We start from the raw sequence: 22,797 nt of genomic DNA, 5'->3' as shown, positions 1-22,797 counted from the left end.
AGTGTGTGATGTATTGGTCCATTTCCCAAGTGGGATTTTCTTCCATGTCTGAGAGGATGTGTTGTTGTTTTTGTATTATTATTATTATTATTATTATTTTATGTTAATCTCTTAAATATCTAGTGCATGCTGCAGTCCCAGGCACAAAGCATTTGCTCATTAAACTAGATGTCCCTAAAATCTTAGTAGAGTTTCAAGATCAATTTCTTCAGAAGAAAAAATACTGCACACAAACACACACACACAATCACCCTTTGAAAGTCTAATCATTTGAATTTCTTGGTCACTTATTTAGTTTTAATAATTTTGAATAATACATACTTAGTTACAACTTTTTGGTCTTTAAGTCAATGTTCGCCGTCTTCAATCAGAAGGACAGCAACAAAAAAGTACAATTAAATATTGATTTTTCAAAATCCACAAATGTAAATACAAAGAGAAATTTAAATAATTAAACTTTCTTTTTTTTTTTTTTTTTTTTTTTTTTTTTTTTGAGACGGAGTCTTTCTCTGTCCCCCAGGCTGGAGTGCAGGGGCGCGATCTCGGCTCACCGCAACCTCCACCTCCTGGGTTCACGCCATTCTCCTTCCTCAGCCTCCCGAGTAGCTGGGAATACAGGCGCCCGCCAACACGCCCGGCTAATTTTTTGTGTTTTTAGTAGAGACAGGGTTTCACCGTGTTAGCCAGGATGGTCTCGATCTCCTGACCTCGTGATCCGCCCGCCTCAGCCTCCCAAAGTGCTGGGATTACAGGCTTGAGCCACCGCGCCCGGCTTAAATAATTAAACTTTCAAATGATTTTTGGGGGGCATGTTTGTAATTTCACACTTCTGAAGCTATTAAAGATTGAAACTGGACTAAGACATTTGGGACATGCTGTATTGGTCTTAAATGAATGGAATTTTGCTGTGGAAGGTGGAAGAAATATTTTCTTCAGCAAATATATCTGTAGATAGAGTTGTAACCACAAATCTGTAAAAAAAAAAAGTAAGTTATTGAGTTAAATCTGATCAGCTACTTTCCTGCTTATGTGTATATAGAACTACTAACAATTTCATTTGTTACTTATTAGCAGAAGTCATATGTGTGTGTGTGCGTGTGTGTGTGTGATATCTGTGTAGGCATATGTGTATATATATCCTCAATTTAAAATTTTTCATATCCAGCTATATGAAATTTTTTTAATGAGGAAATTATAACCAGTGGCCTATTTTCTTCCCGATGAATTATAAACAAACACCATTTTCTACTCATACAAGTGGAATGTCAATCTACCTCATGGGCCTATCAAAGAACAAATTTGAAAAACCACTGGTTTAGCCAGTGATACGGTTACTAGGTGATGCTAGGCCCCATTGCCATTGTTAAAAGCTTATCCATAAGCGAGATGAGAAGGCCCTTGCTTGGCATGTAAAAGCAGGAGTAGCAAGGGATGTCAGGTAGCTGCAGGCTGATGATACATGATGTGTCTACATATCTATATAGAACCATTAAGTCCATGAACATGCCCACTTTTCATAACAAACCCAAAGCTATTTTATCATTAATCCCAGTCAACAATAGTAAGATCCAAGTGTGCTGCTGTATCTTGGCATCAAGGTGCCTATGAATTAATGTGAGTTTGTCTTGGTCTTGACACTGTGGAATCAGCTAGGCTCCCTGCATCAAACCCCTTCATATAGCAGGCAAATCAGTACCAGAGTTCTCTGCCTGCTGTGGAAAGTTTAAAAAAGAGCAGCTCACTAACATGATGCATGTGCTGAGAAATGCCTTTGCACATAGTAGATACTCAATATATTTTGAATGAATGGATTTATTTATTAATGTCATAAAACAGCCCTCACCCATATTAAGGAAAATTCCATTCAATTGGCTGAAATTCCTCCACACACTCCTCACCTCCTGTAAGCTTGCAATCAGACAAAGACTTCATTACAAAAAGAGCTGAGGAAATTATAGAAGCTACTTAAAGTTGTGTCACCTTCGTAGGGTTACACAACTTCAATTTAATGGTAGGCCAGGGTTGGTGGCTCATGCCTGTAATCTCAGCACTTTGGAAGGCTGAAGCAGGTGGATTATCTGAGGTCAGGAGTTTGAGACCAGCCTGGCCAGTATGGTGAAACCCCGTCTTTATTAAAAATACAAAAATTAGATGGGCGTGGTGACGGGTGCCTATAATCCCAGCTTCTCCAGAGGCTGAGGGAAGAGAATCGTCTGAACCCAGGACGCAGAGGTTGCAGTGAGCCGAGATGGTGCCACTGCATTCCAGCCTGGGCGATGCACTGAGACTGCTTCTCAAAAAAAAAAAAAAAAAAAATTTAGTGGTAAAGACCTCTGACTTATCAGTCACATGGACCTGAGTTCAAGTTCTACCATCATCATATTTGAACATGAGTATATATGCACTTCAAAGGCTCTGCTCCATGTGTGTAGTATGGGGGTCATAAGAACATGCAGTTTCACTGTATGACTCTCAAACAACTTGGATGAAACAATCCATTTGCCACAGCCAGCAAAGTTTCTTGCACCCAGCAAGCACTCAAGGCATTAGCTAATATTAACAGGGGAGAAACAAACAAACAGGAAAGCCCAAGGCCCTGACTCCTACCCAGTGGCCCTTGATTCATGCCATAATAATTTTTTTTTTTTTTTTTGAGATGGAGCCTCGCTCTGTCACCCAGATTGGAGTGCAGTGGCGCGATCTCGGCTCATTGCAACCACCGCCTCCTGGGTTCAAGAGATTCTTGTGCCTCAGCCGCCCGAGTAACTGGGATTACAGGTACCCGCCGCCACACCTGGATAATTTTTATATTTTTGGTACAGATGGGGTTTCGCCATGTTGGCCAGGCTGGTTTTGAACTCCTGATCTCAGATGATCCACCTGCCTTGGCTTCCCAAAGTGCTATGGTTACACGCATGAGCCACTATGCCCGGCCATGCCATAACTTTCTTCCATTCATCCTACTAGCTTCCCATCAAGACTGAGTAGAGGAAGATAAACAAATTGAGATTAAACCCTTTTAAGATAGTTTGTAAGTAAGAATGAATAAAATTATAAAAATATAACAATGAATGAGTTCTGCAGAAATATGAGAGAACTCCAGTTCTTTATGTTACTTTTCTAGAAAACCAATTTATGGTTCTAAGATGCACCTCCCCACCCTACTTCACCCCTGGCATGATCAAATAATATTTTTGTAAATGGATAAGTCAATGACATAATCAATAAGCTAAGTTATAAGCAGGTAAAAATTTGTAGGCTTGATAAAGAAAACTCAGGTGATTGTTCTGTTCTCACACTGCTAATAAAGACATACCCAAGACTGGGTAATTTATAAAGAAAAGAGGTTTAATTGACTCACAGTTCCACACGGCTGGGGAGGCCTCACAATCGTGGCAGGAGGCAAATGAAGTGCAAAGCCACGCCTTACATGACAGCAGGCAAGAGAGCTTGTGCAGGGGAACTCTGGTTTATAAAACCATCAGATCTCGTGAGACTGATTCTCTACCAAGAGAACAGTATGGGGGAACCACCCCCGTGATTCAATTTACCTCTACCTGGCCCCGCCCTCAGCACATGGGGATTATTACAATTCAAGGTGAGATTTGGGTGGTGGAGACACAGCCAAACCATATCATCAGGCTTATCAGTACATGTTAAAATAAGGTAATATGAAATAATCAAAAAAATATGTGCAGAACCAAGACCTCTGTGATAATCTTATTTAAAAAAACAGCTACAATTTTAGTTAGAATGTTTCCCTGATGAGAAAGCATTTTCTGCATAACTTCTAATATACTGTTGATGAGCACAATTCAACAAAACTGAAATAAATATTTGCAGAAGTCCTGCAAGATGAAAAGCATAGAGTTAGATGCTATAGAGGATAATTGTACTTCAGGATGAGTAAGACCCCACACTTGACCTCAAATAAATTAACTTTAAATAGAGTGGATGAGTCATGTGTAGAATGTAAGAATACTAAAAGGTCAAGGTAACTAACAAAAAGGAACATGTGGGGATTCTTAAGAAGGAAATAAAATATTAGTTGATTCAGGAAAGGCTGAAAGGAGTAAGTTTTCCTTGAATGGTCTTTGAAGAGGTCCCCTTCACTACCTCCTAGTACTGAGTCTAGGGTGTCATAGGGAACAGAAAGATATGGAGATAATGAAGCTTCTCTACTCTTACAGGAGTGGCTGAAAGAAAAATTTCTTACCAGGATGTAGTATAATAACATTCAAGGGTTCATAAAGTCAGAGAGACATAGGCTTGAGTATCCTAGCTCTGTCTCTCTCACTAATGGTCAAGTTGCTTATCCTTTCAACACCTCAGTGTCTTTATCAGTAAAATGATAAGAATTTTTCCTACCTGAGTGGGAGAAGAAAATGATGTAATCCATATATAGGGACAAGCTTGGTATCTGGCACACAGAAAGTACTGAATATGACCAGTTGATCAATGAGGATGGCCATGATGATGGTGGTAGTGGTGGTATTGATGTGGCCTGCCCAGAGCTGGCTCTGACTGGCAGTACAGTTTAAAGACTTCTGGGCTCCTGAGGCTTTTCATATAAATGACACTTGATAAATGTAAACTGGTTGTCCAAAAGATCATGTGCAATTTAAGAAAAGGAAGGATCTCAGAGTTGTTCAACTACTTACTAATAATATGAGTTATTATAAGCAGTTATGGCAACTAACCTTTATTGAGCACTTGCTATATGCCAAACAATGTGCCTAGTGCTTTAGAAGGATTTACTCATTCATTCTTCACAACAACAGTATGCAGCACATCCTAATATTATTGTTTCTTTCTTTCAGAGGTAGACACAGGCTTAGAGAGGTAACAATAAACACCTAAGTTACCCCTGTCAGTATGTGCTGGAAAGGAGTTAAAATTCAGTCTGTCTGGCTTGCTCTCAATTACTAAACTATGTAATTCAGCAGTTTGCCCATTGCCTGATTATCCTTCTGATGTGTGAATATTTCACTCAATCCCCTAGGTGAAGAAGAGATGAAACAATCTCTCTTTCACCCTGCTTTGCCTTAACATCCAACTTCCTTTCTCCAACCAGGGATTGTTTCAATGGGCAACAATAAATGCCAGGAACTGGCCCAGCCTCAGAGATGACTAGGGGTCAGATACCAGCATAGGCAAAAGCTCTGTGACAACCCTGCCCTTGTACAGGGTGCGTGACAGGAACTGGAGTTAGGGGATAATGGAATAAGGCTAGGAAAGACAGTACCTGGTATGCTGAAAATACTGACACTAATACTATTAATAATAAATAATAGACCTCACTGTGCGGTAGGCATTGTATTAAGTGCTTGACATGAAGAACCTCATTTAACACTGAAAACAGGCCTATGCAGATGGATCTATTGTTAACATTATTTCACCATTGGGGATAGTGAGGCCCTGATAATCAGGTAAATGGCTGAAGCTCACATGGTTAGCAAGTGGAAAGCAGGAATTTGAACTATGTTCAATTCAGCACCTGTACTCTTAACCACTATGCTATATTGTATATATATTTATATACAAAAATTACTGGCCGGCCATGGTGGCTCACGCCCATAATCCCAGCAATTTGGGAGGCCAAGACCAATGGATCACCTGAGGTCAGGAGTTCGGGACCAGCCTGGCCAATATGGTGAAACCCTGTCTTTACTAAAAATACAAAAAATTAGCCAGGCCTGGTGGTGGGTGCCTGTAATCCCAGCTACTCAGGAGACTGAGGCAGAAGAATCACTTGAACCTGGGAGGTGGAAGTTGCAGTGAGCTGAGATCGCGCCACTGCACTCCAGGGCGTGACAGAGCAAGACTCCGTCATCCCAAAAAAATGTTGGTGGGAGTGAAAATTAGTTCAACCATTGTGGAAGACAGTGTGGTGATTCCTCAAGGATCTAGAACCAGAAATACCATTTGACCCAGCAATCCCATTACTGGGCATATACCCAAAGGATTATAAATCATTCTACTGTAAAGACACATGCACACATATGTTTATTGCAGCACAGTTCATAATAGCAAAGACTTGGAACAACCCAAATGCCCATCAATGATAGACTGGATAAAGGAAATGTGGCACATATACACTATGGAATACTATGCAGCCATAAAAAAGGATGAGTTCATGTCCTTTGCAGGGACATGGATGAAGCTGGAAACCATCATTCTCAGCAAACTAACACAGGAACAGGAAACCAAACACAACATGTTCTCACTCATAAGTGGGAGTTGAACAATAAGAACATATGGACACAGGGAGGGGAACATCACACACCGGGGCCTGTTGGGGGTGGGGGGGAGGGGGCTAAGGGAGGAATAGCATTAGGAGAAATATCTAATGTAGATGAAGAGTTGATGGGTGCAGCAAACCACCATGGCACATGTATACCTATGTAACAAAACTGCACGTCTATACATGTATCGCAGCATTTAAAGTATAATTAAAAAAAAATTACAACAATCTTCTCCCATAAGCCATTCTTGCACTCCAGACTTAAATAATCCATGAAACAGAGAGAGTGACATCAAGGCAAACAAAGAGCAAGATTGAGAGTAAGAGAGAGAGAATGGGAGCATGCAAGCTTGGAGAGTGGCAGTTGAGGAAATGGCAATCATTTAAAAACAATGTACTTTGCTTCATATAATAGAGTTTTTGTGATAATCTTCTCAATGAAACAGGGTGCAATGATTAGCATATAAGTATGTCCCTCCTCATAAGGATGGTGGGACAGCATTTTTGACCTTTAGCTTAACTGTTTCAGAAATTGTGGTCCCAGTAGGCATACAAACTAGTGGATCTTTCACACCTCTCAAATCCAAAAGTAACATTTCATTTCCATGTCCCTTTTCATAGTTCTACTCTTCTCATGCCTACCATTCATTTACTTACCTGTTTTTTGTTGATTTCTATACAGAAAGATGCTAAGTCTGTGTTCTCTGATGTGGAAAGGGGTGGAGGAGAGGGAGCTATGGTGCCTTAATGGTTTGGGGATTTTTTTTTAATCTTAATTTTATTATGCCAACTCTACTGAACTTAATTATGGTAAATACAGAATTACACAATTACCCTCTGTTCCGTTCTTCAGAAGCTATATTTTGATAAAATTTACTACATTCTGCTTTCCCCCTGAACACCAGAAATGTATGTGTGTTGATATAAAATGTGTTATAATTACAATTAAAATATAGCTTACATAATGATAGTGTTAAAATAAAATCATAGATGTGTTGAGACAACATGGTCGTGCATTTTTATTGTAAGTACACACTTAGACCAATATCTGGTAGCCAAATGAAAATGGAACAGAATTTTGGTTAAGCCACAAAATCTGTTTAATGGTTTTCAAATATCTAAAGGCAGATGACAACCTACGAGATAAAATTTCCCATCATATTTTTAATTTAAAAAGTCAAGGAAATACATGAAATGTCTGGTGAAATTGTTGAAAGTAAGTATGCATATGCATATTTTAAGATAAGCCCCTTATTTTTTTCTTAAATACCTGGGTAACTACCTAAATTTCATCATGTGTATCAGTGATGACAAATTTTCAACTGAGTTTAATGAAGAACATAAAATAATAATAATAAATAGTATATTATTGCATTAACTAAGTAGTTCAGAATTGATTCTCATTAAAGAGCCACCCTATCCAACTAACTTAAACCTTACAAAATATGGTTGCAATTATAACATCAGGGAGAAACATAGGAAACTGAAATGCTTCCTCTAAATGTTTATAGTTATGGTGTCTGACTAGAATAATAGTGTCACAAATGTTATTAAAATAATGAGATATCATTTTGTTCAGTTTTACTGCAGAAACTACAGGATTTTCTTTCATTTCAGATAATTATTTTTCACTAATTGCTAAGTGTTTTTAGAACCTACAGTGCTAATTCCACTTCCTCATTTAATCTTTAAAATAACCCTTTCGATAATTATTCTTAATGTCTCCATTTTACACAATGTATCTCTAGTTCAGATCTTTCTTCAGACCTACAGACTTCTGGAACCTTCTGTCTCCAAAACTGATCCTTAACCCCTAACCCTGTTCCACCCCAATTGAATCTTTTCAATTTCAGATGATAATAATCTCACCTTTCCAGTTGCCCAGGCCCAAAATCTTGGGTTAAGTGGTCTTGATCCTGTTCTTTCCTTCATATCCCACATTCTACCTGCCTGGAAATCCTGTTTCAACCCTCAAAACACATCCCTTCTTAGAAGCTCAAGCCACCAAACCATCGATCTTACCTGGAAATGCCTCTTCTCTGTTCTCCCTGATACTACTCTTCGCTCTTACCCTCAATACCACAGAGCGTTGCCCTTTTCGAACAAGAGACAGCTCATCTCATACCTCTGCTACAATCCTACCACTGGCTGCCAACATTTAGAGTAAATGACAAAATGCCTGCGATGGCCCTGCATGAACTAGCCCCATCACATCTCTGACCTCAAGACCTCCTGCTGTCCCTTCCTGCTCATTGACTCTACTCAGCCACAATGGCCTCTACAATATTCTTCCAACATGCCAGGCCCATTTTTGCCTTGGAGTTTTGGCACTGGTCATTCCTACGCCCAGGGAGTGGTCTTCCCCTAAATCCACTATGCCAACTCCCTTGCTTCAAGTCTTTGCTCAATTGTCACCTCATCAAATCTACGCTATTACCCTACTTAAAAGTAGAGGCCACATTTATAGCCCCTAGCACTACCAACCCGACAATCTTCAGCAAGTTCCACATTCTTTTCCTTATCCCATAATGTTCACCAACTTGTAACATCCATAGGATGTATTTATAACATCCATCTGTTTTCACACATGAGAGTGTAAGCTGAGAGAGAGAGAGGAGGGAGGAGAGAGGGGAGAAGGGAGAGAAGAGAGGGAGAAGCAAAAAAAAAAAAAAAAAGAAGAGGAAAGGAGAGAGAGAGAGAAAGCTTTTACATTTTTACTGATGTGTCCAAGCATTTAGAAAAGTGCACATGGAAGGTGCTTAATAAATATTTCTAGGAAAAAATAAAGATAAGGAAAGAAGGAGTAAAGCTTATAAAAGTGTAACTTTCCCAAAGCTCTGCAGATAGAAAGGGTCTGCAATGGAATTCAAGCTCAAGGCTGCCAGACTTCCACTGCTCTTAGCCTTGCTGTTGTCTTAAGTCCATGGAATTCATTATTTCCTTTAATCAGTTCCATAAAAATTTTCATTCCACTGAGCAACATCACTAAAATGTTCTCTCGGTGCATGTGTGTGTGTGTGTGTTATCTCTCACTCTCTATCTCTCTCCTTCTGTCTCTCTCACTGTTCTCTCTTTTGCTCTTTCTCTCTCTCTCTCCATATAGATAGATAGATAGATAGATAGGCAGATAGATAGATAGATAGATAGATAGATAGATAGATGATAGATAGATAGATAGATGTAAATTATACATATATATGTAAATTTTCAATTTAGCAGAAGAAACAGAGAAGAGTGTAATCTAGTATAACTACTATGGTAATTAAACAGCAAAATTCAAAATTAGCAATAATGATTAGTTAAGCAATATTGACACTTAATGTCCATATAATAACTTTAACATAGCTTTTAAATTTATTAAACATGTTAATCTCAGTGCCAAAATATTTCCATGCATATTTCATGCAATCTTTGCAATTACTCTATCAGACAGGTACATTTTTATTATACCCATTCCAAAGATAAGAAAATTGGTGAAAGGTGTGGTACCTTTTTGATCAATGTCAGACAGGCAGTCAGTGGAGTGTGTGGATTTAAATCCAGGCCTGTCTTACTCCAGAATTTGATTCTTAACCCCTACATGGAAATTCTGATAATTCCTTTGATAGAGTGTGTTTTCTCCTGGGAAACCTTCCCCCTGATGTCTGCATGAGCTAACCCTCTCAGAACATAGTCAAGTTTAAAACATAATAAAAATGTTTAAAGAGCCCTTTAAAAATGGAAATATTTTTATTTAAACAATAATGTAGAAGACTACACTGAGCCCTTTAAGTGACTTTCTTGCTACTTTCCATCAAAAATAAAAGAAAGAGTCAACAGCCATGGAATGACAAAAGCACAACACTCAAAGATGGAGAATTCTGCAAATGACCAACTATAAAACTACTAAGCTGCAGCTCTTTTACAGCAAGAGGCAAAATAACCCATTAAACTGAAAACTCTCCTACCCTTCCCTCCACGGCCCACACAAACATTAATGTTGCATTTATTAGGATGTACTTCCTGTGCTCTATCAACTTGACTTTCAGCAATTGTATTAATACAGTCCTCTCACTTTGCACATATGTCCAAATGGTGGATTTCCCTAATTGAGGTTTGTAGAAAGGGTGGAGTGAATGAAATAAAGTTTAGAAAGAGCCATCATAACCCATAATGGTGGGTACTGAATCAAGACAAGATGAAACATCTTTTCTCATTTATTTGAATGAAAAATCTACTGTAGATTTATTTCCTGCATACGGGGCTACTTGTCGTATAATGGAGAACAAGCATTTTTCATTTGGAGGTAAGGGTTTGTGTGCTCAAGTTTCTATGGGCCTACAAAATTAATCTTGTTTTAGGATTAAAATAAAACATATATTTCTGTAAATAGATACGGTTAAGCAATCAGCAACTGTGATGTCTTTAAACCACTATAAATTCAGGATAGGAAAATCTGTAATTACTTTAAGCATTTATGCATTTGTGCAAAACTGAGCAGTATACATAGTGGTTTGTTGTCAGACAAATCTAAGTTTGAATCCAGACTTTGCCACTTACCAGCTATGTGACTTTGGGCTATGAGAATCACTTTCCTTAGCCGAACAATAGGGATGAGCATATGTACATTGCAGGACTACTGTGAGAACTAAATGAAATGAAGTCCTTTTAGCACATGGCACAGTGGCTCATAGTAAGGACTCAAATTATTATTATGGTTACTACTACTTTTATTGAAAAAAGATTAGAAAGTCTGTTTGCATAAAATGTCACATATATCCTGTATCATTGAAATTCATATATTTGAATTTTGACTTTATAATCTAATAATGTGATTCAAAAAACATTTAGTCGTAAATATAGTTGAAAGCAGGTTATTTGTCAAACCTGGAAATATAATATGAAGGAGGTTGACTCAGCACTCTTTCAGACAGATATTTACCTGTACATAGGTTTTATTGTTTTGATTTTTTATGTGCAAAAAACATATATATTGAATATGTCAACTCACAAAAGGTCCATTAATTAACCAGCCTGACTATATGTTGCATAAATATCATTTTACGTAGAGAGCATATATGCATTTTAGTGGTTGGGAAATATGTTTGCAGCTGTTTTTAATTGTCTACTTAATGTAAAAGGGGACAAGAAGCCGAATTAGGCTTGTTGCTTACTGTAGAGTGACCCAGGAGTTTAATGTACTTTGTATTCCATTATACTATGAAAATGTTTCTGTGCCCTGGGGATATCAACAAAAGATTTGCTTTAATGAAAGGAACCAAGTACGGTTCCAAAGCTTTCAGATAGGAGGCCTATACATCCTGCAGTTTACATCAGAAGTGTCCGTCTTCTCTCTCAACTGCATCGAGATAGGGAAGATGTGATCACAAAGGCTGAAATCAATTACAGTAAATGTTGGGAAGAGAAGGACATCGAGTCTTGAATGTCCCAAAGCTGGGCTAAAAGAATTGTGTTTAAAGTAAAGAAAGTGTTATCTACAGCATGATTTTTCACTGAATGAATGCCAGTTAGTGAACCTTACATTAATGCAGAAAATCAGCTGCTTTTGCTATAATGCTTTCAACTGCACATGGCTGAAATCAAACTCAAAATAGTAAAAAGAAATGTGTTTCAAAAAATAACACATCCTAGAAACTCACAGACACATCTAGATTCAGATATAGTTGAATGTAGGAGTTCCAGAATATCAGCAGGGCTCCCCCTCTCTCCCACCACTCAGCCCTACTCACGTCTGCTTGACTATATGCTATAGAAAGTCTCTCCTTGTGTTGGATGGCCACTGAGAGCCCCAGAATCACATCTCCCCAGCTTAAAAATTCCAGAGAGAGGAGATAATGCTCCCATTTATCTCTGAGAGAAACATCTTGGGGAAGATTCTAATTGGCCTGGGTGAGGTCAAATGACTACAAAGGAACCAATCACCTGCTTCATTTGACCTGGCCACATACCTCATCCCTGGGGCCAGGAAGATAGGCGGGATGTCATCATTTCTCAGTTTTGGGAGAGAAATGTCTGATATTTTTGCAAGATGAATGGGAATACTACATGGAGATATGAAAGCTATAGCTTGCTGCCACTGTAAATTCCACAGTTCTCACTCCCTGCCTTGTGTCTTATGATCATTCAGTAAGCTGATCTGAGAGGTCATTTTCCCTACCAGTAGCCTTGATACATATGATTGAGAAGTAAATTGTAAAATAATACAGAAGCAGTCCAAATATAGGAAATTAACTTGACTAGTAATGACCAAGATAGCTGTGTGAAAATATATTTTAAAAGTTCCCACAAACTCACCAAAAGTGGGAGCTGGAAGTGCAAAGACAGTTTTGACCAGAGAAAGCTTTTTCAAAGCTAAACAAAAAAGATTACAGACATTTAGAAACTACATTTTTAAAGAAAGAAAAAAAGCAGATAAGGAAAATGAGGCCTAGAAAAATTAAGAGACTTATTTAGGGTAACATAGCCAGTTAATGGCAGGATTGAGACTAAAACACACTGTAAAATCCAAGTATGGTCTTTTATATCTATGATATAACCTGTATATATGTAAGAAGTATAGCACTTGTAATTTGTTAATTTCCAAATGTTCATGAAGTTGAAGTAAATGCATTCATTGTTTCCATTATTCTTAAAGAGAAAAATACCCAAAGACATCTTAATTGCATGGGTATGTATACACGAAATACACGTGGAGATGTCTTCAAATATAATATGTGCATGTCTTCATTCCTTCCCTCTGCTCTTTTTAAAAATGCCCCTTTAAAAATTTCCCACTCACCATCTGTTAGGTAAATTTCCTAAAACACAGTAAATGTGGAGGCAGAGATTGTTATAGAGACTATTCCAAATGACAGTGACACCTATACTTATGAAATTATAAAAAGTATAGGTTAAAGTTGCTTTTTTAATAAATTTCACCACCGTAGTAATACCACACCACCCTATGTCATCAGCTCTATCGGATTACGATGGAGAGAGAGAAAAGGAAAAAAAAATCTAGGTATTTATATATAAAATATTATCCCAAAAGTTTGATATTACATTCAAGTTTCAATTAACAGAAGGAAAACATTGACACATTTACCAAAGCATTTCATTTATGATACAAGGTCCACAGACTTAGATTTGCATTATGCTCCAACAAGGGTAGAGTTGACCACTTTTTTCCATCTACTTGCTTTGGGAGAAAAAAAAAAAAAAATCCACCTGAATCAGATGCCATTCAATTCCAAGTCTATAGTGTAGACCATGTCGCTACACATGAAATATTATTCATTCAGAGTCAGAATGTAGCCAGAGTAATTTATACTCTCAGAGTGTTTGCTCACAAGTCAATAATGGAGAAGCCTTGAATAAAAATGTTCCCATCACTTTCCGCTATAATATATCTTACTTATTGCCCATAAAACAGTGGTCAGGGGAGATTTATCTATTGGTCACCATATTATATAACCTCTCTACTTTAAGCCATCCCAACTCTGTGATGATTTTTTAAAAATATGTTACTTATAGTCAATATTAATTTATGTTTAATCTTTCTTAGCATTAGGAGAGTATTATTTTGTGCAAGCTTAGGAACAAATCTCCAGATATTCCTCCCTGATGTTTCTTTGAGGCTGAAAATGCATTGCAGGGCAGTTGCAGTGATTTAATTCTAGTTGGCAGAGCCCTGGCCACACACTAATTTCATTAGCCTCAAATTCCTGGATTGATTTGAAGACCCACTGAATATGATTCCTGTCCTCAGACATGTCATTTTACTAACCCACTCAGTGTGTAAAGAGAGGAGAGAAAGAGGACATGCTAAGCTTATATCTTCAATCTGGTACACCAGCAGTCAAATGAAAATTCAAAGTCATAGACACTATTTACATCTGAGGAGTCATTCTTGCCCAGGTCCAAATTTCCAGGAAGGAACTTCATTCCTGACTTTGCTGGGGGAAGCAGCATTCCTTACATCTATTACCATCTCATTTCTCCCTCCTTCCCTTCAGTGCTCAGCACCCCCCATTTAAATCGCTAAGTATTCCCTCTTCTAGCCTACAGTCTTATCTCACTATAAATGTATATCTCAAGTGATCAGTTTGGCATAGTCCCTAAAGCAACCTGCAGGGACCAGAGGAAAAAAGAAAAATCAAATCACTGGAAAGCTAGAAATTCAATCATTTGGAGGACTTTCTTTTACATGGGACAATCTTAATTGAACTGAACCTAGGAATCCCAGAGAAGATTCACTATGTCCTTTTTCTCTCCCTCTAAGTGTGCCTTTGAACAATGGGTATGTATACCATTATTCTCTCTACTCATTTTGCAGGCTTAGAGAAACTGGAAAACTGGGGACTGGAGTTACATGACAGGAGCTTCTAAGATCACATGCAAAAAAGGCTACTGGAAGAGATTGTTGGTCTATGAAATACATATTCCAACATGGGCAGTGATTAACCAGGACACATACAAACCAACTGTTTTATCTAGCTTGCATGCATCCCAAGCTACAAGTTGGTGCATTCCTCAGACTACCAGCCTCTTCTCAATAAATGCAGGTGAAAACTAGGGGCTCTTTTTCCCTCAGCTATTCAATCCAACATGAATAGCTGCAATTTGCAAATTAGAGGAAAATGACAGTGTTTTCTCTGAATGGTTTTACTTCCAAGCCACAATGCTAATGCTAACATTGGGTTCCTTTCTCCTCAGCTCAGGGAATGGAGAAATTAGTGTAAGGCCAGCCCCCCACCCCTTTGTTCACCCCTAGCAAGTTGCCTCAGGTTCACACACCAGAGGAGGAATCAGCTCCCCCTGGAATCTTTTTCAGCAAACACAGTCCCTCAGCCTAGTCCGTAATCCCTTTCTTGACTTTAACATTTCACTCTTTTTTCAGACAGAGACAGGCTCATCTGCAATACTGCCCGGGGTGAGTGAAGAAACAGGCAAAATAATTTTAAAATGCTAAACACAAAACGTTTTGTGCCTTTAACCCCAGAGGCTAACAGGGAAAACACTGTAACCTACCCCAGCCCCCAGTGGTTCTCAGGTAATATCTCCGACCTCATCCTCTCCCGCTGCACTGCTACCTCAACTTGTCTAGCTTTAAGCTCAAAGATGAAGGAAGCGCTCTGGGTTTCAGCTACAAGCCAGGTTCTTCCCAAAAGCAAGGAACTCAGAGTGATGGCTAGCCCCAAAGCATTTTTGGGTTTGCAGACCTCCAAGGATTTCCATGATGGCATTCAGGAAGTGTCAGAGATGCTCAGAGGATCAGAGGGGCCATGCAAGCTGCAGCCTTGGATGGGCACTCCTCTTTCCTGAATGCAAACTTCACACTCCTGGAGGTGATGTGGTGACAGCCTGGGTCTCACAGAGTCCCCTTCTGAAGCCCAACACCTTTAGGGAAAGTACCTGAGAGGGGCCGGTTCTCTAGATATGAGGAGCATAAAGGTGCCAGGATCAGCGTGTACATCTGCGGAAGAGATTAACTAGGTTTGGGTACCACCAGCCAGGGAGAGAGCCGCTATGCATTGGGAAAGGGTCATTTTAATACTGAGATGACCCAAGAACTTGGGAGCGAAGACAGAGGAGGAAAGGAGGGAGAGATTGAAAGGGAAAGAAAAATTAGAAAAAAAAAACAGCAAGGAGACAGAGACAGAAAAAGAGAGTGATGCACATATAGGGAAAGACACAGAGGAGGAAACCTACAATCACAGAGACCCTGAAACTCAATTTCTAAACCCCAAAGCCACTCATTCCTACCCAGTGCAGCTCAGGAGCCATGGGGCAGAGGCTGCTGGAGCAGGAAGCGAGAGAACACTGCGGTAGAACCCACCGCTCAGCGGCCCCGGATCCGCCTTCCTCCCATTTTTTCTCCGTCTCCCTCCGGCACCGGAGCAGGAGGACCACGGGGCCCTGCTTCACGCACCCCTCTGCCTCTCAACGGGCGCCTTCATGCCTCGCTCCGGGAATCGTCCTCCAAGCCGAGGATTTGGCTTGGGGTCTGCGTCAGGGAGATAGTGGGTGAGGGGGGCGGGGGGAGGAGGGAGGAGGCAGGGAGAGCGATTTTGTTTCGCAGTTAGCATGAGCTCATCCCTGGGCTGAGGTCTGAAGTGGCAGGAGTGGAAAGCTGATCGCCCAGCTCCGGCCAGTGGCCGGATCGCACATGTAATTTAGACGGTGCAAAATATTGCCCGGAGCAAACCAACTGGGGGTCACGTATGCGGGCAGCATCTCTCCACCTGAGGAAGGTCCCAGCACCTCGCGCCCTGGGCTTTCGCGGAGGCTGGCTACAGGTCGGGAAATCCACCCGAGGGAGATGGGGACTTAACATCCACATCTAGGTTAAGACCGAGCCCTCGATTTAAGAAGTGCCTCCTTAAGGCTGTCTCCAAATTTTCCAAGGGAGTGCAGGTTGGCAGGCTGGCTTGGGGGTGGGAAGCTGGGGAGTTGGGAAATGCCCGGTTTCGAGGCATCTTCTCATCTTTCCTATTCCATTCTCCTAACCAGCTCTCCTAGGAGCTCGGCACTTTTAAGAGCCTGTTTTCGGACCATATTTCACCCTAATGCAAACCCATTTAAATCATCGCCTTGTTTTTCGCAGATTGCTTCTTGTAAATGGGGCCATAAATCCAGATGTCAAGCCAGATGGAGTGGAGCGTGGACAGGGGAGAGATGGAAGGGAAATAAACCAAGCAGGGAAGGAATCTCCTCGGGCGGGGTGGGAGGGATTCGGCAGGATCTCCAGGGTGGAAATGAGCGAAGGCTGACCTGACCCGCACCACCGGAGTCCAAGCCAGCTTTTAGGATTAAGGGCGCAGGTAGCCACGGTGTGCTCCGCCCCGGAGGCAGCGCCCCCCTACCTGGAAGAGCCTCAGGATGTTGGCTACCATGATGGAGACCGAACTCCCCGAAGCCCCAATCACTCCAACTACTTTCTCCGGCTTGACGAAAACCGGCGGTTCGCCGTTGGTGCAGCGCACGTCGGAGGTGTCCTTCTGGATGAGCGCCTGGACGAAAGTAAGCGACTGTTCGAGCGCGTAAGTGTCCCTGGAACAAGTGTCCAGGATCCGCGCGCCCAGCGTCACGTTGGGCAGTAGGTTGGGATCACTGTTGATCTGGTCCAGGGCGTAGAGCATCGCTTCCAGCCTGTGGATCCCGTTTTCCCTCTTGATGTCGCCGCAGGGCACTCCGCTGGGACCCTTGGCGTGCACGGGGAACAGCCCCCCGAGGGTGACGTCCCCCTCGATCCGGATTGAGTGCGGGGCGTACATCTCCTGGCCGCGCGCCGCCGCCGCCAGCGCGCACAGGAGCACCTCCAGCACGCAGCAGGGGAACTTCATCAAAGTCAGGACGCGGAGCAGCTTCCTCAGCTGGACCATGCTGCTCCGGCTGCTGCGGTGGCGGCGGCGGCGCTGAAGGGAACGGTGGTGGGCTCGCCGAGGTCAGGGCCCCTCAGGGCGAGCTCCTCTGGGAAAGCCCAGGGGCTCCTGCAGGCACGGAGGGTGGGGGAATCCGGGGAGGGGCGACCAGAGAGAGTGAGGGGTCCCGCGGCGCCTGCCAGCCTGGGGAGCCTCGCGCTCTCGGGTTAGCCGGCCGGCGCACCGCGCTCGCGCTCACCGGCTTGCTGCTCGCTCTCTCCAACAGCCCAGCACTGGGGAGAGGGCAGGGATTGCTATCGCTTTAAATGGTCGTTCGGCTCCCTCTCCTCCTCCTCCCACTCCCTCCCTCCCTCGCTGGCTCTCCTTCTCTCCCCACCCTTCCCAGCGCCAGCCCTCCCCACTGGTTTGCATCATCACGCAGGGAGGGGCTGCGTGCTGAGGTAAGGGGGGGAAACGGGTGGGCGGCTGGGGAATGGGGGGAGGTTTCCTCGGAATGGGAGTTTCGTGGTCCCCAGGGAATCTAGGGATTGCGGGCAGCAAGCGAGAGCCTAGCTCTCGCCCCCAACTCACTGTGGAAGCCTCCCTACCCACACCCACGTTCTGGGCACGGGTGTCATCAGCCGCGGGATGGGGCGAGGACGTCGTGCTGACTGCTCCCAAACCCTAGATCCGGAGCCTAGGCTCTTAGCTCTGGGAGAAAGCGAGGGAGGGGCAGAGAAACCAGTGAGGGAGGGGCGCGGGAAGACCCTAGCTAGACTCTACTCCTGAGCCGCCTGTGCTAGTTTTTGCTAAGAAAACCACACGTGCACACAGGAGCCTGATTCATGACTTAAAGACGCTTTACGCAAAGGGGTTTCCAGGGCCAGGAGCTCAGCTTGGCTGCAGGGAAACAGAAGTCAAGAGGAGACGCTAGACATGGGAGTGCATCATTGATCTTCAGTAGTCACTAGAGTCAGAGCTCCATGAACTGACGCGTTTCCCCAGCATGTCTGAGTCAAAAACCTCGGACGCATCCCTTCTCTTTACTTCGTTGCAGAGATGAAACAACTGAGAACTCCGCAGAGCGCACTTTCTTCTCTAGCACTGACAGGTGTAAGTCTCCCTCCTACCTATTTCCAGAGATGCATATGGTGCACCTGGTGACAGTTTTTGCCAGCAAGAAACAGCAGGAAAGAGGTGATGGCAGGAAGAAGAAAGAGGGGGCAGGCAGAAGTGTCCGCGTTGATTGGGAATGCCTTTGTCTTTCTCTGGCTGGGGTCTGGGGGCAAAGTCAGGATGCCAGAACAGGTTGCAGGGCAATTGAGAAGCTCTTTATGAGCGGCGTCTCCTCCTGCAGGTCCAGACCGCATTTGGGTCATTAAAGCAACAAGTGGCTCTACTTCCAATTCAAGAAAAGTGAATGTCTGTCCTTGGGGATGGGAGCGGACTTAAGGAGGTTAAACCAACTCTTCCTGAGGCTTTCTGTTGGAGTGCAGTAAAATCATATTATACAGATTTTAGGGCGGAGAGAAAATCAGAAACAAGACTACACTTTTTGTTTTTGTCGACGATGTAACGAAGAAACCTATCATTGTAGGGGGGAAAAAAGTCAAAAGGCAAGTAGTTGGTTGTCTCTGCCACCAAATACTTGTGTGCTCTCAGCACTTCTGTTCCTCTGTCTGGGTTTTAGTTTCCCCATCTGGAAAATGATGAGATTGAATTGGATGCCCTCCAAGTTATCTTTTAACTCTCAAATCATCTGTTAAAATAGGTCATGTCCCTTTGGCCATGGTGCTCTTTTTAGGCCAATATTTTCTATTGTATTATGTGTAGACCAGTTTTTGTATATTCAAAGAACACAAAGAACACTATGACGGTTTCCTGATATAGAAGGTTTTTGGTTTTTGTTGTTGATGTTGTTGTTGTTGTTTTTCCTGTCAGGGACATCCCATCATTTTTTTTTTTTAATATATGCCTCTCTTACTTGTTTCAATGTTTATGGTTTCAGGAGAACTGATCCCGCTGCCCGTGATGAAGTCTTGGCTAATCAGAACATCAGATCCTTCTGGCTGTAGTGCTATTCCAGGATGGGCAGAAAGTCCAACCAGAGCCATTCAGGGATAATCCCTGGACTTTTGCTGGGGCAGCCAGGATGGAGACATAGGGTTATCACTGTCACATAGGCAATCTCTGTATAAGTCAGATACAAAGGGGCCCCTTCCACAAAATACTTTTGTTTCTTTTTTGGAAAATTGTTGTGCTATTCTGATTTTGTCAAACAAGATATTTTCTGTCAGCTTCCAGAAAACAGTGCTGTAATTAATATACAGATCTACTCTGTGCACAATGTGCCTATGAATCACCTTCAGACTCAATGCCTTGCTACGTAAATGCACAAGTTGAATTACCATATGCCACGATGGCCCCTGCTCCTTCCCGCAAGTTGTGGAGCTATGAGAATATAAGCCTGAAGCTGTGCCAGGGGCTTCCACAAGAACAGGGAGATATATGAACCCCAAAGTAAGACAAATACATAGAGAAATAGATAGATGAAGAACGAGAGAGAGATTGAGGCTTAATTAAAACATTTGCATTCCTGGATCCAAGCATGCTTAAAGAATTGCCTCTGGACTTTTTATATTATATAGCATTTTCTTTCTGTTTGAAGCCAAAAGAATCCTCTTCTAATTCACCTGTTCTAATACACAACACCAAAAAGGTGAAACAGCTGAACAGATATTCTGTTAGGGCAGCATCAACTCATTTGGAAGAAGATATAAATACTATGATCCTAGTGTTTAAGCATTAGCACCTCAGGCTGTCTTTGACAGAAACTACTACATCCTTATTTCATTTTTAATTTCGGGCTATTTATTACAAACTTGGTGACAAAAAATATTTAGAGAGTTGGAGTAACAAGTAATGTCACTTGATTTTTCACCTGCACATGTTTCGGTTCATGCTCTGTGCTTCCATTTTCATTTCCCATCAAATGATTGCTCAATAATATTTCTTGGCTGACTGTTGAATGCTGCCTTATTCTGCGTTCTCTCTTTGCTCTGCTCCTTATCCCCAAACATCTGGCAGCAATCATTATCTTTCCTTTATTGCCGTCATCTGTGTGCGTGTCTTATTTCCCTTGCCAAGTTGTAAGATCCTTGAGGGTAAGGGCTGGGTATTATTTATCTTCTTATCCGGGACCATGTTTCAAATGATGTTTTGTGCCTAAGAAGCACACATGTGTTGAATGATTCAGAACTGGTTTTGCCATTCTCCACTGCCTTTATTTGACAGTGACCAAAACTTAAAGTGGGCAGAGCAGGAATGTTGACAGATAAATCATTTTCCTCTTAGTCGCTATAGACAGTTTCTAGAACTTAAAGATAATTAGTAAATTTTGAAGTAATTTTCTTTTTTAAAAAATGTGCAGGACTAAAATATTCTAACCTTAAAGAACTTGATTAACTCTCAGGTAAAGCTCTGATTGGTCCTTCCTGAGTCAAATGCTCACTTAGGAATTGATAACTGTGGCCATGCCCGTAGGGTGGTTAGAGGAGCTAGGAAGCATAGACCTATTTTTCTAGCCAGGCACCAGCACCACTTAAACTACGTGGAAAGAGAAGTCTGTTACCAGAGGGACTGGAAAGTGATGCTGAGCTTGCAAAGTCACTACACATCGATTACATATGATTTATAATTCATCTTCACACTTTTAACTATGGCATAGGATCTGGCACTTGATAAGGAACACGGTATTTATTTTGTTTGGTTTTCTGAGATTATATGGACAGAAATCTCTGTGTAAGACAGGTTTATGTAAAACTGGGCCAGTGTTCTAACATCAGATTTAATTGGAGGGGAACCTAGTTTTAGGCACAAAGATTGTAAGCCACAAAATGTATTCACGGGCTTCATTCTACTTAGTAATCAATCTGTCCTCACTCAGGGGTTAGTAAAAAATAACTAACTAAAGGTCTCAGTCTTACTTCATATCCTTTTGTTTTCTTGATCATCTTAATTTTACTTATTTTCTTTATTGTTCTGCTGCTGGAAGATGTTCTGCTCTTCAACATCTTCTGCAGGAAATAATGTTTGCACTTCCAGTTCCCACTATATTTATTTAAATCCAATTTGTAATACACAAGTGTGTCTTCCTTAACCACTGCTACTTCTGCTATGGCTGTGAATGCACTTTGGCTATTCTTTTATCCTTTATATCAGTCTTCATCTGTAACTTTTCAAAACACAATCTCACATTTTATTGTACTTTTGAATGGGTGTTCACTTTATCTTGGAGAGGAGAGATATTCCATTTTTGTCTGTTATACTTTTTTGCTTTATCTATTTGTAATAGACAACGTTCGTCACTTAACTAGCATCCATTCATCCATTTTCTGATCCCATTTTGTTAAGAAACCTTGGTATTGTGCAGAGAAATTCACTCCACGAGCCTGCAATGGGCGGATTGAAATTGATCCCTACTGGTAATCCTATCTTCCTTCCTAGTAGTTCATTTAGGAATTCAAGGCAGTGACATCTAGGGAAAGGTTTGATGGGGGTTTCTGAAAGCACTTCTTGCGTCTGGCATGACTGTGTGTAGATATGAGACCCAGGATTATTGTAGTTCTTTCACTAGCTGCCTGAAGATGAGTTCAATACACAGAGGTTCCCTGTACCACTAGATCCAATTATCCCCAATGCTTCCTCTTTTGATTTCCAGTTATATAAGCCAAGAAATCTGCTCACTGCATAGGAAAGTATTAGTTGTGTTTTCTGTTACTTGCAGCCAAATGCATTTTAGGCATTACTAAAAGTATTTATATTATTATTAACAAATAGTATATGAATATATTTATATTATTGTTGTACATTTTATATGAATAATATTACCAAGAGCTTATATTTTTCACTTGTTTACTAGGTACCAGGCACAATATATATCAATTCTCAAGATAACCTCATTTGATATATAACATTATTATTATTATTTTATAGATCTGAAAATGGAGGCCTAGGAAGGTAAAAAGTATAGTTTAATCAATATGCTTCCATTTGTTACTGCTTCTTTAGTTTATCTTCCTTACCATCTTGTTGCCTTGAAGCTTACATATCTGAAGTCCAGACTCCAGATGCTCTATGAGTGCTCTGTCTCATCAATTACACTCAATTCAGAAAGACCTTACTTGTTACATCCCTCAGATCTCATTGCCC

At 41.4% G+C, this 22,797-nt stretch overlaps 1 protein-coding gene across 5 annotated transcripts in view; it reads right to left on the bottom strand.

The window, feature by feature from the left end:
* GRM7 (glutamate metabotropic receptor 7) overlaps positions 1-17,881 on the bottom strand; it is an 890,122-nt gene extending 872,241 nt beyond the window's left edge. For 4 of the 5 annotated variants that reach the window (XM_032149558.2, XM_058437196.1, XM_058437195.1 and 1 more), the window contains exon 1: positions 17,089-17,854. In XM_032149558.2, coding sequence (XP_032005449.1) covers positions 17,089-17,607 — 519 coding nt within the window. In that variant the 5' untranslated portion in view covers positions 17,608-17,854. Of the gene's footprint in view, positions 1-17,088 lie in introns of all 5 variants that reach the window. The other variant, XM_032149559.2, reaches the window with a different exon arrangement.
* Between the last annotated feature and the right edge of the window lie 4,916 nt (positions 17,882-22,797).

Source organism: Hylobates moloch, unplaced genomic scaffold (assembly GCF_009828535.3).
Source record: "Hylobates moloch isolate HMO894 unplaced genomic scaffold, HMol_V3 SCAFFOLD_4, whole genome shotgun sequence".
Taxonomy (NCBI): domain Eukaryota; kingdom Metazoa; phylum Chordata; class Mammalia; order Primates; family Hylobatidae; genus Hylobates; species Hylobates moloch.
Note: the sequence above shows the minus strand (reverse complement) of the source record. Positions and strands in the feature narration are given on the sequence as shown.